Here is an 18,091-nt window from a genome sequence, read left to right as displayed (position 1 = left end):
CAAATAATGATTAATTAATTAATCTAAATATTTATAGACAAATATGTAGATGTAGATATGTAAAATATTTTCTGACTGGAAATAATCAAATTATTATTAAACTCCACTCTCCCCTTGCCCTAAAAAAAAGCAAAAATGTTAAAAGAAATTCACAACAATAGGCCTAATTTGTTTTAATTTCAGTCCCCTGTCGTTTACCATATTTGAAATGCAATAACTGAATTGACATTTAAAAGGCATCTCAATTCTGAATGGTGCACAACCACTGTACCCTGGTAGAACCGTAGTATGCTTCTGTAAGGGAACACATGCCGAATAAATCTCTCAAATAATGCCCAGTAACACTGCCAAGGAGTGGGTGGCATTTGCAGTAGCATGTGGGACCAGACCACATCTTTTCATCCTGATTTCACATGTGTCTCTGTAACAGACAGCCATGTTGGTATTAAATGTGACTAAAGCCTCTTTAGGGATTGTGTGTGTGTGTTTATATTGTGAACGAGAAGCGCGCACTGCTGATGGAGTGAGACAGCTGCTCTTCCTGAATGGAAAACAGCCCTCGCTCCCCGGAGCTACAACTATTGCTGGAGTCTAATTGAAATGAGTTGGCTGCTTCACACTGGCGTACTTTTCATCAAGATGTTTGAGGTTCTGTTGGGAAGAAACTGATTGTGTGGCTGCAGTCCACGAGGGCTTTCTCGTGGACACTTGCCGTCTACTGTCCATGTATGTCAATAGACATTTGTCATAGTACATTTGACATAGTTTAGCTTTGACAGTTAGTCTCTGCTGGTAGATGCCATAACCACACCATTATGCGGGTAAACAGTATGTTTTTTTTCACTATGCAATAAATAAATTGCATAGAAAAATAAAAAAGCTCACAGGAAAAAGCATACATTGACTACAACATTATCAGCTATTAATATTTTGTTGGTTCTCTCTTGTTTTTGCATGTTCATAATTTCTTTGCATGACAGCCTGACCAAAAATTGTATCTGCACAATTTATTGCGTTATCACAAATAAAGCAACTGACTCCAATCACAACTACGCAATATGCTTACAAAATCTCACGAACGTTTTATAATATTTGAATAAAGGGTGAAAAAAAAAGATAAAATGAGTTTTGCTGCTTAATATTTTTGTGGAAACCATTTTATTCAGGATTCTTTGATGAATAGCAAGTTCAAAGTTATTTGAAATAGAAATCTTTTGTAACATTATAAATGTCTTGAAATCTTAAAAGGATAGAGAGGTAGAGAGGAGCAGGCCAACATTTTCCAGCCTCGTGTTATTCTCTTCATCCATCATGCACATGAAACGCATGGAAGCAGTTGCTCACTTCAGATTAAAGTTTTTATCGACTGCCGGTGAATAAAGATAAACTGCTCCCTCCTCTTCAAATATGTCCTGTTAGCACTTTAGTAATGCACACATAATGAATGAATAACAGATTGAAGTATGAAATATTTAGATGGACTGTGTGAATTAAGTAAATTACTTTGCACCCTCAAGTGGTTTGAAATGATATTGCATCAATTTGCCTCACAGCCATTCACTGTCCGTGATAAACACCCAGTAAAGATTTCAGTATAGATTTGCTATTGAGAGCTTGTTTTACATTGGAAGTGGCAAAAGATTACATTTTATAATACAAATAGAAACTACACACAACTAGTTTTTAACCTCTCTGTCTTGAGTACCAGAATTAAATAAATTAGCTGTCTCATATACTATGTACACAATCAAAGCTACTTTTAATGCAGGAAAAAGGTGATCTTCCCATCTTATGCCTGAAAAATAGAGAAATTGCTTTTTCCTTCCTCAGCAAATCCGATTTTAGTCAGAGAACAATTGTAACATTACAAAATGAAAGATTGCACTTCTTAAAATAGGAGAGGCACTACGGCATAAGATAAGAGTGTGCTGTCCATTGTAATCAGACATACAATGAATATGAGGATATGCAAGCACATAGAAATATTCCTTTAAGTTAGGGACAAAAGTCACAATTGAAGAACTGTCTCCCTTTCAGTTCACGGGTATAGGAATGTAAATTGAATTGGAATTTCAATTGAATTGACAGAAAAAGAATTTCATGAATTACAATTAATAGAAGTTCATTACAGTCACGCAGCAGATGCTCACAACTACTCCTTTCTGTTGACAGCAAAACTTGAGAGCAAAAAAAGAGGCTGAATGCCTTTATCTTACTGAGTATAATATAAAGACACTTTGGTCTTAATATTGGAACTGCCACAAATTTCATCATACATTACACAATACAATGTAATTTTTTGTTTGTTTGTAATTTAAACTAAAAAGGCTAAAAAAAGCTACAGTAAAAAAAAATACAAAGTTCTGTCTAGAACTCTAGATAGAGCAGGCTCATAGATCCTCAACTCAATCTGCTAGCAATCACATCATTTTCTATAGGGCACAGCTGATTGGTTCCTGCTGTATCAGTAGCCAATGAGCTCGCTGCCCAACCTTCAAATACATGGTCAGTATTTTCTGTAGCAGTGCAGCATGCTTTCAGAAACCCTCCACCTTCCCCAGCTCCACTGCTACAGGTAATTCCTGTACGCTATATTGTACAGCAGCAGCAGCAGTGTGTCGTGTATATGTATTGGCAGTAGCAAGTTCCTGTACTTAAATAACCAACAGCAAGAGCAAAAACAGCAAATAAATAACAAATGGTTTAAAATTTAATTATATGTAATTTTACTGTAAAATACTACATCTACTACATTCTACATTTTATGATACAAAATAGTAAGAGGACATTCCCAGAAGCTTTAATTTAGTGCTTTAATGTGAAATATTTACATACAGCTGACAAAAAAAATACGGTATTAAGTATAATGAAATATTTCAAATTAAATAAAAATTTCTGCAGACAGCATTTTTAATACTGAAATATTACTCACTTTAAATTCAAATTATACCGTGGTCTGTCTGAATACTCGATTCTGATTGGCTGGAAGTTCTAAGCAGTTCTGTATTAATGTGTGGTTTTCATTGAAACACACACACATACGTCACTATACATATATATATAAGAATTTTGCATGCTGTTTACTACCCAAATCTAAATCTTGAATTCACGTTGGTTATGGCACAGATTCAATACTAAAATTCAATTCCTCGACACAGATGCTCAACAATAGTCAGACTGTGTGAGAATGAGCCAATATGTGTAGCTGTGGGAGCTGAATACCCTTAGGTTATTGGGTTCAAGCAAATGATTGCTCAATTTTCGAAATGTGGCATCCAGCGTTCACAACACAAGAAATAACACATGAGAGACTTTCATCTGCCATCATACTGTGACGAAAGAGACCATTAAAATTCCATATTAATTTCCCAGTATGCGTAAAGTAATAGTGCTGAAGTAATACCGTCACTCTAAATTTCCTGCTTGTGTCTGAATTGTGTCATTGATCCTCTGTGCTTTTGTTCCCTGCAGGAGTTTGAAAATACAGAGGGGGAGGAGGGCCAAGCTAACCTTTCCACTTTAGCCTCCCCCAGCTCTCAGAATGACCCCGAGGTTTATATCCTGCCTCTCACGGAGGTCTCACTACCTGTGTCCAAACAGCCCGGCAAGTCATGTAAGAATTGTATCGTTTTGTTCATTATTTACTTACCCAACACAAAAGGAAATGTTTTGAAGAATGTGTTTTTTCATGGAACCAGTGCTGGTCATGTGATTGAAGTGGTCATGCTGCCCAAGTTGACATGTTTTAATGGAAAACATGATTTAAAGTAGACTTACTGCCTAATACTAAGTCCGTTTTAGTTTGAAAAGTTCAAAGAAGTTTGATATCGCTAAGCAGTGATTTAGTGTAAGCAAACATCCCAACGCCACCTGTATTGCTGAGAGCTGCATTAGTTGAATATGTAAATATGTGCTGCGCTCTTTCCTCTTAATAACAAAATAAACACACAACAAAATTAACAGCGGTGAGAAAACTTCAGCTTCAAAGCATCTGATCATAGAGACGTGGATATGTTTGCATGAGCCCTGCAATTCGGCACTCCAGTCACAGTCCAGTGGCATTTTTTTATACCACTTTATACAACATACTGCTTTAAAGCAAGCAGCTTTGCTGTATTAAACATTAAAAAACAGCGCATTGACGCTTTCAATTAGAATTTCAACTTTAATTTGTGGTATAAAGCAGCTCTCCAGTGTGTTCATGCTTTTACTCGTGAATGACTGCGACGGACTGAACAGAAGAAATGAACCAGAGACGACTTTCACGTCAAAGAAGGCGGAGCCTCAGAGCCACACCCACCTATTACGTAATTGCCAAGGACCAATGGTAGTTTAAAGGTGGTTACCAGCCAGAGTGAACTTTTCTGGAAAGCTGTTTTAAACTCTTGAAACAAACTTTGTTTTGGCCTGATTTTGTCCGAAATGGTTCATTCTTCGATTTCGAAGTATATCAGGGCGTTAATGGACACTGTGTGTTAACAGAAGTGTTTATAGCTCATCATTGTCAACAATGTGCATTCACACATTGCAGGCTTGGTTGCGTTTCTCATTAACAAACACTACTGGAAGTGAAGTGCCACACTACGCTGATATTTGTCCCTCACATTCCTAATGTCCTTGTGACAGGAAGAGTAAAGAACAGGACCTCTCTCTGTGCCCATTGTGAACGGATGGTTCCGGAAAAAGAGCAATGGCCTTGTTTATGTTCTCACAGTGCAGAGAGGGGTGGAGAGCGAACCGTCTCTGGAAGCACAACACACATCTGTCAGTTGCATAATGCGCCGTGAGATTGGCCCAGAGGACTCCTGGCATGATGGATGCATGTGAACTGGACTACAGAAAGGAAAAGAAGTTATTAATGCATGGAGCACTAGAGAGTACAGATGGAAATGAAGCTGTTTTTACCAACAATATTTCAACAGATATGAAACAGATGTGTCCTAAACCCAGATTGAATAAAACCTTTTCCTCTCTTTAGAAGAGATAAATTGATTCACATTTGGGGTTGAAGGTTTTTTAAAAAGAAATTAATACTTTTATTCAGCTAGGACGCATTCAGTTAATAAAGTGACAGTAAAGACATTAATGTTACGAAAGATTTCAAGATTTTCTTTTGAACTTTCAAAGAATAAAACAAAGTATCACTCATAAATATGAAGCAGCACAACTGTAATAATCAGAAATGTTTCTTGAGCATCAAATCATCACATTAGAATGATTTCTGAAGGATCATGTGACACTGAAGACTGGAATAATGATGCTGAACATTCAGCTTTGATCACAGGAATAAATTACATTTTAAAATACATTCAAATAGAAAACAATTATATTATTTCACAATATTTCAGTTAATTTTTGGTTAAAAAAAATGCAGCCTTGGTGAACATAAGAGAGACATTCAACAACAATTTTTTTGTCATATTCGTCTTTTTTGTAGCCTTAACATCAAAAACAAAACGTGATTCAAAAACAACCCAGATAGTAACATAGTGTTGGCTCAGATCCGGCCCACATCTGGGCCGTGTGGAATCCACATGTACCAGATGCAGGCCGGATCTGGGCCGACACTATGTTGCTGTCTGGGAAACCTGATTCAAACCACATTCATTTTTTGCAGTCTCAATCTGAGCACCTACTGTAGATGAGTAGATTTTCATAATTTGGGACATAACGTCTATGCAAAATAATTGAAAGTGCCCAATATTATCTGTGTCATTTTTACTAACACTATAGTCATATGCCATGTGACATTTACTAAGTAGAGAATAAGTCAACAAGTCCATCCTATCTTTCCAAACCAGTGATGCACTGCTACCGATGTAGATACACCAGACGCTGATACATGTACACTGTTGAACAAACCGATCTGATTTAATTACTTGCAAAATGACAGCATTGATTGATGATTGATTGGTTGAACAGCCAATCCTAAACATCAGATTTGAAAAACAAGCCTTAGTGGGATATTTACCATCTGAATTGTCACCTAAAACCTTAGCAATTGCATAGTAACACCCTGGCCCCCGCTCACAATGGCTTGGCATAATGGCAGTGAGTTTTGCACAGGCAAACAACAATCACATTTTCTTAAGGAATGATACAAATCTACTGAGTTTATTACATATAATTTTGCATCAAGTCAAACCCAATAGCTCAATGGCTGACTGTCGTGGGTGAATCCGTGCGAGTCAGGTTTTCTCCCTATGACTCAAACACTGTCTGCGTAGAGCTTCAGAGGAGGGTGGGGGAGACAGCGGGATGCTGGAATGAAAGCAGGGATTGGACAAAAGAGTTTTAGGAGTCAGCCAATAGCCTCTGGACTGTTCGTCGCCCGTGGTTACGGCCATGTGATTGGTCCAGGTGTTGCAGAGCGAGAGGGTAGCGCTGAGTCCCTCGTGATATTGAGAAGGGCTCGGTCATGGTTGGACCGCTCCCTTTCCGTCCTCCCCCTCTTCCTCCTCTTCATCCTCAATCATTTTTGTATGAATGCAAAGAGCCGGAAATTAACACTTGACTGAATGCAATGAAGTAAAACCCCCACAATTGAATGTCCCTGGTGTTTTTTCACTCCTAAACTATATTTCCAGGTTTTCACTGACTGTGACATAAGCTTCAATCTGAAAGAGGTTGAGCATGGAGAATCAGAGAAAAAGGGTCTCACGGTTATGTCCATAAACAGCAAATTAATTCAAAGTAGCATATAGAACATTTAAGGCAGGGTTTCTCAACTCTGGCCCTGTTGTTTAGGGTTGGAGCTAAACTCTGCAGGACAGTGGACCCTTGAGGGACGGTTGAGAAACCCTGGTATAAGGGAAACATTTCTATCACTTATTTCCCCTGGGAATTGAACCCAACATTCTCTATCAATTGTTGAGCGAGTATGGAACAAACATAGTAACTGTATATGTCACAATATAGTTAAAGTCGGCATGAAATGGAAATTTTGACTTTTCTTTCCCATACAAGTTCAGCTTCTCAAACATTAAAACGTGAGACTAATAGTTACTAGTTGTTGCTAATAGTTGCAATTTTCACGTTAATCATTCAGAATGAACTGAAACATTCCACAAAAATATAAGTATCGTCAAATTAAATTACATTGCGACTTTAAATTTTCTGGAATTTCAACAAAATTGTTTTATATATTTAATAACCAAGTGGTAATAACTATTTTGGGGGAATTTAGTAAATAACAAACTGTTTATTAAAGCTACATTATTTGATTAGATCATGTTCTCTTCTTATTTGGAACTTAGACAAAATATATTTATTAAGAAATTACTGACAGCTTGACTTTATATACAATATCACTTTAGTTAAAGGTAGGATAGGCAATGTTTTTCATGTTTTAAACACTCTTCACATCCCGATATAAATCAATAATAGAAGTGGTCTAAATATTAAAACATGTACATATATCTTCTGTGGAAGTCTCAGGACCAACATTTTTTCGTCCAATCATTGCATTCGGCCCGAAAGCAATGATAGGATGTCCTACCTGCCTGTCTACATATGTATTTGCGTACCTCCTACGCCATCAGTGCAAAAATGAGGCTATGAAGAGTTGAACACAGACAGTCACCAAGCGTCGCAAACCAAAACGAGATTATGCTGCGTTCACGCCATGCCGTAATTACCGTAATTAAGAGATGGCAACCCGTAACGTTCTAGTCGGAGCACGTCCTCGGAATTGTGTTTTAATGGAAAAACTATGGGTGGGTGGGATCTCATGCTTTCAAAACTAGCTTGTTATTGCTAGCCTCTCCCAAATTGCGTACCCTACCTTTAAAGACTAAACAGCAAAATTAATATCATACACAAATTCAAAGGTGCTAAAATAGCTTATAGACCACCCATGTTGATGCGGAAAGTCAAGACATTGCTCAATGCCCATGAACAACTAAAATCTGCTTACCGTTGTGCCAAACAACACTCCTTAATAAGTTCATCCTCATCATATTAGACATGTCCTATCTGTATTTTCACATCACTCCATATTTCTTTGTCTCTCTTTCAAAAGATGTAAATAATGTACGCCATCCTTTGCAATACATATCCTAAACGGTGTAGTAAAATCTGTAATGGCTGACACATTTCTAACTTTGCATGGTATATACTGTCATTCAGCTCTATTTATCTACCATGCTGGTTCTATACCAGAATCAACACCGTTATAAATAAATCGACAAATTTGATGTAGGAATATTTTCTCTTCCATATTGAAAGTTCACGCAAAAAAAAAAAAAATCATCTCAGCACCTTTGAAATCCCCTCATTCAGTTAAGTTTGCAATTTTACTCGTTCTGAAATCTTTTGTTGACATATTAAGTAGAATTTCTCTTCCAGCCCATGTTTAATCATAGGCCAGCCTGGGTCTTCTCGTGCAATTGTGCTGCGTTTTAATGCATTTTTAACATGGCCCAGGGCTGCTGTGGGAATACCAGGAGTGGGACGGGAATGCACAACTCACAGATTCCACAGAAATCATATAAAAGGCCAGTTCAAGTCTGCTGAAGAAAAGAGAGATAGTTGTGTGTCAGGAATGGGAGGTGGAGGGGGGTCATTTCTGTGACAATCCTGGCTCTGAGCAGCAGAGAATGGGCCTTGTGTCTGGACTGGTACTGGGGTACCAGGCGCTGCTGCTCTGCGGACAAAAGCCACAATGTAACTGTGGCGGGGAGTGTGAGGGGCTGGAATGAGAAGCTTCTGGAACGCTGCAGAGGAGGAGAACAGTTTAGTGCATTAATACAGGGATGGGTCTGTGAGACGCACACTGTGAGACCTGCTCGTAGCGCAGGAGGAGGTGTGTGGGGGGGCTCGTGTTAATGACAGAGGTCTTTCTGCTGCTCACAGTGCTTTATTTGTTTACAATTGCCCCTATAGTCTTGCTGAGATAGACAGAGGGAAGGAGGGAAGGGAAGGGCAGAGGAGCGAGGGTCATTATGTGCTCATGGCATTGCTTGCGTGAGCAGATGCATTTAGCATGTGCGGAGCTACGCGGCAGACATACGTCCAGCTCCTGGTGGGGCTGAGGGACACTTGGCACTTTAAACACTGATCTCAGCTAGAGTCGCTAGTTTTACCACAGCTTCAAGTTGAGTTGGCTCCAGCTGAGAGTTCCAGCCGGGTGCATTATGGGAATGATGTGGAACGCCATATCTCAGAGCGAGAAGACGAGCTCTGTCTCTGGGAACGAAGAAAGACAGCGCTGCTTTCTCAGCTGTCCGAGGGCTCGGAGGGTTAAACCCCTGGAGCTTGGACGGAGGCATGGAGAACCAGAGAAGAACGGCAACTCCATTTCACAGCATCGTCAAACCTTCATCCTACGGTTTCCTGCCAGACAAAGAGAGCTGCTCTTCGTCGCTGTATCTAATCTGCCGAATTATCATGGTTCAAGGTATTTGGAACCAGAGTGTCTGAAGTTTTGCGTCGACTTTCAAAGAATTTGATCCATTTTGCTTCTAGATGTGGTAATAGAAGAGGTAGTTTAAGCAGATAACCATGGTTCTTGTGGTTGTGCCTCCCTGGATATTGGTCACTGTTCCATTGTTTGGGAACATTCAAACCGCTCATTGTGTCTATTTTTTATGTCTCTACCATCTCTGAATGCATGTTTTCTCTCCGTTTCCCTCAGTTCAGCTCCTGAAGTCTACAGACCTCGGACGCCACAGCCTCCTCTACATAAAAGAAATGGGACATGGCTGGTTTGGCAAGGTAAGACCTTTTATAACCCAAGCCATACCATCAGGTGGCCTTTAGAAATCAGCAGCATGGAGTTGATATTAAACATAGTACAGTGCAATGTGGTTGTGATCTCATTATGAGCTACCGTTAAACGAACAGTTTGAGATAAATAGCACACAAGTGTAGACTCTTTGTAAATCTGTGCTGCCAGTTTCACAGGTGGCAGGTGTGAGCCATTTCCTCAGTGTTAATGTGTGGTTTGGGCTGGCTTTCAGGTTTTGCTGGGGGAGGTGAATGCTGGACTCAGCACCACACAGGTGGTGGTTAAGGAGCTGAAGGCCAGTGCCAGTGTACAGGAGCAGATGCAGTTCCTGGAAGAGGTCCAACCTTACCGGTACTCACCGTTCCTCTCATCTGTCTTACCTCATCTTATTTTACTTACCCCCTCATCTTATGTTATCGCATGCTATATGCTAAAATATATGCTATGTCTGTGCCATTTTTGTCATTACGTCTCTCTTGGAGGCACAAAATGATACAACAATAAGGATAGCTCTTATTTGAAATGAATAACTAAACAGTTTCTTGTGTGAGCAGTGTTTTGATGTTGGAATGTGTGGCTCTTACAGGGTGCTCCAGCATCCAGCCCTCCTGCAGTGTCTGTCCCAGTGTTCAGAAGTCACACCCTACCTGCTGGTTATGGAGCACTGTCCCCGGGTAAGCCACCGAATACCAGGCACTTCCCTCACTGTATTCAGAACACACTCCGAGTTGGTCCGCCTACCCTTCAGAGTCTATACCAGCGGTCAGCAGCCTTGTGAGATGATGTGGCGTATTATATCAAGTATAATATGATTTAGTAAAGTAGCATCTCCTTTATTTACTATGTATTGTTTTGAAAACAAGAAACTGCAAAAAAGCAACTGCACAGGTTTTGTGAGTGTGAGTGAGTTGACCCTTTGGTAAGCCAAACCTTCAAAATGTTACAGACCAATCTTAGCTTAGCAACTCTTGCCATATAATCAGACTTTTGTTCTTTTCTCATACAAGTCTATGGAGAGTCTGTGTGTTTGGATTTAAATTTCACATTTTGGATTTTTGAATTTTTAAATGCATACCGGTAATAATGCAAGAGAAATAAAGTAAAACTTTGCTGTCTGGTCACTTATTATAGTAAAACAAGGAACCCAGGGAGTAGAGAGGATGCATGCATTATTTTATGTACCATTTACCAAATCTTTATGTAAATCTTGATAAAGTTAATGCTGTGTACTAAACCCTCATTCCCAAATGAACGTGCTGCATCTGTAATCTTTATAACTTTCCTAAAATGTAATTTATGTATTGATCCATACTATGTAGTTATACTATAGGTAATAGTAAATAAAGAGTTCACTGTACCATAACATTAGGAACAGTTCCGATCACCATCAAAATGAGGCTTTTTTCTTTTTACTTGGCTATGCTGGGTGTTTGTCTTGTTACCAATTTCACAGTCTTAGCAGTTTTAATATTTTTACGGCATCATTCAACAATTTAAAAAAAACAGCATTGCTTTGTTTCATTCCAACACAGAAAAGTATAATCTTTCCGTTTTTACCACTTAATGAGCATTTTACTGAAAAACATGCAGTGATGTTTCTGTAAAGCTGGTCTAAGCATCCAAGGGGGACGGAGCTTAGTATAGGGATTATTAAACAGCTTAATGCTCCCTCTCCTGGTCATATTAAAAATTGTGCATTTGCAGTGTTACAAACCGACACAGTAATGGTACCAGAATTACAGTTAAAGGTAGTAAGATAACACACTGTAGCTGTATGATATGTATGATAACACACATTAGCATCCATGTGTTGTTCATACGAATGATGTTTACTTTATACAGGGTGATGTTAAAGGATACCTACGAAGCTGTCGGGCCACAGACTCAGTGACCCCTGACCCTTTGATCCTTCAGCGGATGGCATGCGAGATTGCTTCTGGTCTTCTGTACCTTCACAAACACAATTACATTCACAGGTCAGGATCCACTAGCCTTTGGCCTTTTCCCCGCATATTAAATATTTTAGTTATTTTTCACCCCGCCGCTCACTGGACGTCCAGCTCTGGTGTCTCCTGGCAACAATATCCTGGTGCTGCCTGAGTACATGTCACAGACTCCAGCATCAGTGATTTTGTTGCTGGGGGAAAACCCCTTACTCAACAAACACCATCAATTATTTGTAAGTTACCCATGAAGAAAATGTGAGATGACACTGCAGACTTCCTTTGTTACTCTGTCATGAAAGTTTGCTAATGACAAGAACTATAAATGATGCAAACATTGCTCCACTCTGTCCTTTTTGCAGTGACCTGGCCCTTAGAAACTGCCTGTTGACCTCCGAGATGGCAGTGAAAATTGGAGACTATGGCCTCAGCCACAGTAAGTACAAGGTGAGTCTGTGAAGGCTATAAGGACTGCAGTCATGCTGATCCTATTATTTTGACATTGTCTCAGCATTTCCTCATATTCAATATCAATGCATCCTTTCCCCCTGTTAGGATGACTATTATGTAACAGCAGATCAAATATGGGTTCCTCTACGCTGGATTGCCCCAGAACTTATTGATGAAGTCCACGGCAATCTCTTAGTCGTGGACCAAACCAAGGACAGCAATGTCTGGTGAGAAATTATTCAGAGAAGAACACTATGACAGAGGTTCTCAATCTTGAGGTCACAGGAGATTACATGATATGTTCACTGAAATGTAACCTGGATGCAAAGGTGAACTCAGCATAACAATCAGGATGCCGCAAATGGCGAATGCAGAACTAGCTCTTATTTGGATACTTATTTTGTGGTAATATTTCACTTACATAAGCTGGACATCATTAATGATAATACTGGACTGTATTACACACAAGCTCAGCCCCTCTCAAACAGGTAGAATTCCTCACATAATTTGCAGCCTGTGATATCCTGAAGTACATTTCTTAATTCTGTGCGGGTTCTCTAGAAGTTTGGAATAAAAAAAGGTGTAGTTGACCAATAAAGGTAGAAAACCTCTGCCTTGTGACATACTGACATACGTGTGTAAAATTTAAGATCCAGAATTTAAGAAATATTATTTACTTTAAGGCGAGACACTACAGGTGAATAGGGTAAAAATTTTAACTAGCAGATATCACCATGAAACTTTCCCAGTTGATTACCTACATTAAGATGAGAAAAAAATGTATTACAAGTTTTCTGTAATTTAATGTTTAAATATGCAAATTAGGCAATATCTAATTAAATATGCGCTAATTTGTATATATTTTAAAAAACGAAATCTGAGTATTGGGTAAAGCCAGATTAAAAATTATTTTTTCATTGTGTTCACATATTAGATGGGGAAAAAATTACAGAGGGATTTATGGATATCTACTTTTGTTATCCTGTAAATCAGAATATACTGTCAATAGCCTTAAAAAAATTATTTTCGCCATGTTTTTTGGAATAAAATGTTATATAAATCAGGCTAGGAATAATATATTTACAAATCCCTCTGTAAATGTCTTCATAATATAACTAGGTACAAGACTGGAAAGTTTGGTGTATATAGGTGCTACTGAAGTGGAGATTTCGGACTTGGAGTATGAGAGAAAGGTCATTTTGAGAAAACGGGCTTTAAAGATTTATCATCAGCCAATGAGATTGCGCATTCAGCCCTTTTACTTTCGCGATTGATTGCTGATAAAAAGGAAATAACCATATTTGGATCCGACAGCATTGTACAGTGAAGAGAGAGCTTTCCAGCGGTGCCTGTGATGACAGAGAGCAGACAGTGATCGCGGATCGGCGGGATGATTTACAACGACAACTTTTGTTGAATTTACGCGAAATCTACAGACGCAAACAGACAAAGTGTAGTAAAATAAAGACCTAAATGTGTATTTCGGACTTTTTTTCACCACAGTCTGAAAGAAGACATGTTATTGAAGACAAATATCCAAAAATCTCAAAATTGACCAGTAAAAAAAAAACAATGTTTTTGCCTGCCGTGTCTCGCCTTAAACTAATTTCCTTACTGTCTAACAGACTCTGACTAACAGAAAGCTGTTTATTTTTTGACCCTGCAGGTCACTAGGTGTGACAATATGGGAGTTGTTTGAACTGGGGAACCAGCCTTACAGGCACTATTCTGATAGGCAGGTTTTAACATATGCTGTAAAGGAACAACAGCTCAAACTGCCAAAGCCCCTGCTGAAAGTGCCTCTGTGTGAACGCTGGTGAGTCGTCTCAAGTCACAAGTCCTTGTTATGAACCGCCCATCCCCTTGCGTCTGCCAACCATGACTCCCCTGACCCCCATCGCCGCATTCAAACCAATCAGTGTTCCCCTCCAGAGACACACCCACAAAATCACTTTTCTTTTAATTTAAATACATCTAAAGCAATGAATATTTTCCAACCACAAGCGCTGTTTGATTGCCAGTCGTTGCCATTTTCTCTGGCAAGACCAACAAATCAATACTGCTCAAATCCACTGTGGTCAATCATACATTTATCCAGTCCTGGAAGCACACAGTCATTCATTTTACCCTCACACACTCCAATCATTGTCCATTTAATCAATAGCAGTCATGCATACAACTATACCACTCCATCCCCTATGGGATATTAAACAATGAATGACCATACTTTAAGACTGTAAGGCTACTATTACGCTAAACTGTCCATATTTCAAATAATCACTTAATGGTTTTCTGGCTATTGTCCATACTGTACTAGCATCCATTTTTAAGTATCCATAAAACAATAAGATAATAGATAATCAAAACTGTGTTACTCATAAATCATTAGGTGCCAAGAAAAGAAGCAAAATGTTGATGTCTGTGTTTTTAAGGTTTTTGAACTTAAATATAAAATTAAATATAGTTTTTGCAGGCAATTTGGTCTAACCAATCTATTCTAATCCTTTACAATCAATCAATTATTTTTCTGATAGATATTAGTTCAGGGTCTAAAATATTTGCTTTTCTGTCACGTGTGTGAGCAGGTATGAGGTAATGCAGTTCTGTTGGCTGCAGCCTGAGCAGAGACCTGTCGTGGAGGAAATCCATCTACTGCTAAGTTATCTGTGTGCTAAGGGTGCCACTGAGGCTGAGGAGGACTTTGAGCAGCGCTGGAACTCCCTCAGGCCAAGTCTGGGCTCCAACAGCTCTCACAGGACACCTGTACCTGAAGTAGCTTCTTCTACTTCCTCTTCATTCCCTCTACTTGAACACTTCTCTATGGCAGACAGCTTCCAGTCTGAGAATGGGGACGACATATTGACAGTAACTGAGACCAGCCATGGGCTCAACTTTGAGTATAAATGGGAGCAGGCACAATCTGAGCAGCCCTACTGCTCCTCTTCAGCTAGTGGACCATTGGGAAAGAATAATCCCCATTACCAGGATGTTTATTACCCTCATAGCAACTCCACAGGTAGCTGTAAGGGCGAGAGCCTCCCTCTCGGGGTCTCTCCATCCTACTATGAGTCAGACCATCCAGGGGTGGTTCCAGTGCTGAGTGCACACAGCCCCTCAGTAAGTAGTGAGTACTACATCCGCATTGAGGAACCAGTTGAGTGCAACATCAACTTAGAAGACACCAATCTTGATTACAGCCCAAGAGTTGAAGACAGCAACAGCAGCTTGTCTTCAACGGACAGGAGGAGCCCCATTGGGTCTCTACCAAACACCTACTGGTCAGCAGCTAAAGAATCCATCAGTAATGATTATGATTCAGATAGTAGCCTAAACATGGAGCCACTCCAAAGAAGAGTTCCAAACTCGGTAGAGACTGACCAGTCAGAAACCCATTTTTCTTCTAATGACAGGCACAATTTACAGTGTGAACAGTCACCTCAAGCAGGGCCAGATGTTCATTTGATAAAAGAGTATGGTTCAGACTCTAATCAGCAGAGAGGGTCGGGAAGTCTCTGCCATAGACTTGAGGCAGTACAGGAAAGCCCACTTGGCATTTCAGTCTCTGTTAGTAGTCCCAGCTTGGCATATTGTGATCCATACCTTGAATCTAACCAGAGAACCACAGAAAGAAGTACGGCCAATGAGGCCTATTATGACATGATGGGCCCCGTTCAAAAGAATGTTCCCAGACCCCACTACATGAGTATTGATATTGATGCCGGTGATGGCCTTCTTTTGGGCGTGGGCAGTGCCAGTCCAGAAGACGATGATGATGATCTGTTTTCTCAGAACATGTTGACTAACTGGAACTCCAACCACTCAGCAAACAACAACAGTTTAAGCGATCGTACGCAAGCTGTGGGCTTTCGAGATGCATATCTCGATTTACGTCATCCAACACCCTCTTCTCATGTTGGGAATTTTAAATCAAGAGAATTGGAAACAAGTAACAGTTGTACATATAATTACATCGATTCTCTCAAAGTCCACTCATATATGGAAGCCACAGATAGTACACCCACCACTAGCAACCCTCACACTGACTCAGAGGGTGGTGAGTACCTACATGTATGCCCTGAAGGTACTCAGGATGTTGAATCATCTTCCAAATGTCATTCTGTCACAGAAAGTCAGCATATTCATACACGGCAGAAGAACATTGCTCATAAACATATTAAAAACAACACATCAGAATTACTTGTAGGAGATTACAGCAGAATGAATCCATCAACTCTTCCAACGGATATTGTAGCGACTAAAGACAACATATTACTCGAGACAAGGATATCCCCTGCACAAAAAATTAAACTTGGGACAGATGGTTCTGCTGGAGTGTGTGTAAAAATGGTGTCATGCCCCAAGGATCTGTCTAAGGGTGTCTCAGAGTGTAACCTTTTGACAGACAGCAGGATGGTGCCCAACAACTCCAGTATCAGTCTGGTGGAAATTAATGACTGCAGTTATGACTGCACTGACATCCCTTCTGGAGTTCTTACAGATTATCCCTCGGACTATGCAGAGGTGGGCAATATTGAATTGACTCATAGACCGTTACAAAGGGAGACTGGGTCCAGACACTGTGAGGACACGCTAAATCTTGCCTCTAGCAGCAGTCCATGTGAGGCCTTCAGTCCTGATAGTTATCACACACCCATTCAGCCGAAATCCCTCGACAGTGGCTATGACACAGAGAACAATGAATCCCCAGAGTTTATCTTGAAAGACCTTGAAGGGAATCCAGCGCTTAGCACCAGTGTAGAATCAGATGAGTGTGACATGGTGCTCCAGATGGACCTAGATGATGATGTCGATGTAATGCTCCTGCATCCACCCAGCAGTCATCTACCACTGATCAGCCTTGGTGAGAGGAATCAGTACAGAGACTCTGCTTATTTTTCTGACTATGACATGGAGAATGACAAGAGCCCCAGTGTAGGGGGAAGCAACTTTTTCAATCGTCAAGATGAGGATGATGTCTTTAGACTCGAAGCAGAAAAGACAGTTGGGAAAGAAGGACATTGCATGGAGAGTGAGAGGGGAAATAACATCTCTTTGCTAAAGAACAACAATTCAGCCCTTCATGCTAAAAAATTGTGTCTTAAGACAAATCCAAATCTGTGTTCATCACCTACACTGGTTCCAATGATTTCCATGCTTTCTCCCTTTCCTCCAGAGATGGGGGGATGCTTGACCAAGGAGTCAACTCCAGATGATGGTATTGGGCTGGAATCTGATCATTCTGGAGAGGAACCAAACTCTGAATGCTATTCTTCCACAGTTTCGGAAGGTTCCTCCTCGACACAGGAGGCCTCGGGTGTGGAGGAGCCGTCTAACGGAGACACCAGAGATTTTTCCTCAGCAGAGTCACTAGGTGCAGACTGTATCATAGTAGATTTGAGTGGGGAGATCATCCAAGCAGAAGACCAAGAGGACTGTAACAAAGTGGACAATCCAGAACTTCCAAGAGAAGGACACAACGAGGAAAAGGAAGATGAGGATTCAGTGGAAGAAGGTGGCATAGGTCAAGCTTTTTCAAGATCAAAGCGTGATGATTCCTTGGAGAACATTCTTCCAGCCTTGCCAGAAGACCTTGACGTCTCAGCTCCACTGGGAAATGGAGAGGAGGCAGATGAGGAGGATTCTGAGGATAGTGATGAGTCTGATGAAGAACTTCGTAGCTACAACATACAGGAGCAGAGTGATGAGAGTGATGAGGAGTTCCCCGTGGTGCCTGTCATTGTGAGCGACCGTAGCAGTGCACGGCATCTACGCAGCCTCCTCAAAATGCCCTCCATACTTACACAGTCCTTCTGCGATGAACTGGAGAGCAAGAAAAAAGCGGTGTCATTCTTTGATGATGTCACTGTGTTTCTGTTTGACCAGGTTCGTAGAATTATCTCTTGTAGTTTTGAGGTAGAGCATTAAGTAGCATGTTACTTTCTTTTCTGTTCAGAAAAATAGACTGATTTGT

General features: G+C 40.2%; 1 protein-coding gene across 4 annotated transcripts in view; it reads left to right on the top strand.

The window, feature by feature from the left end:
* Positions 1-18,091, top strand: part of aatka (apoptosis-associated tyrosine kinase a) — a 54,282-nt gene that overhangs the window by 32,728 nt on the left and 3,463 nt on the right. For 3 of the 4 annotated variants that reach the window (XM_084117122.1, XM_084117124.1, XM_084117123.1), the window contains exons 3-11: positions 3,472-3,613; positions 9,635-9,714; positions 9,960-10,078; positions 10,314-10,401; positions 11,570-11,703; positions 12,033-12,117; positions 12,226-12,347; positions 13,787-13,936; positions 14,706-18,003. In XM_084117122.1, coding sequence (XP_083973248.1) covers positions 3,472-3,613; positions 9,635-9,714; positions 9,960-10,078; positions 10,314-10,401; positions 11,570-11,703; positions 12,033-12,117; positions 12,226-12,347; positions 13,787-13,936; positions 14,706-18,003 — 4,218 coding nt within the window. Of the gene's footprint in view, positions 1-3,471; positions 3,614-9,160; positions 9,398-9,634; positions 9,715-9,959; positions 10,079-10,313; positions 10,402-11,569; positions 11,704-12,032; positions 12,118-12,225; positions 12,348-13,786; positions 13,937-14,705; positions 18,004-18,091 lie in introns of those variants that run through there. The other variant, XM_084117125.1, reaches the window with a different exon arrangement.

Source organism: Abramis brama (assembly GCF_963993115.1).
Source record: "Abramis brama genome assembly, chromosome: 1".
NCBI classification, from domain to species: Eukaryota; Metazoa; Chordata; class Actinopteri; order Cypriniformes; family Leuciscidae; genus Abramis; species Abramis brama.
The sequence above is the reverse complement of the archived record's forward strand: the minus strand, read 5'-3'. Positions and strand labels throughout refer to the sequence as shown.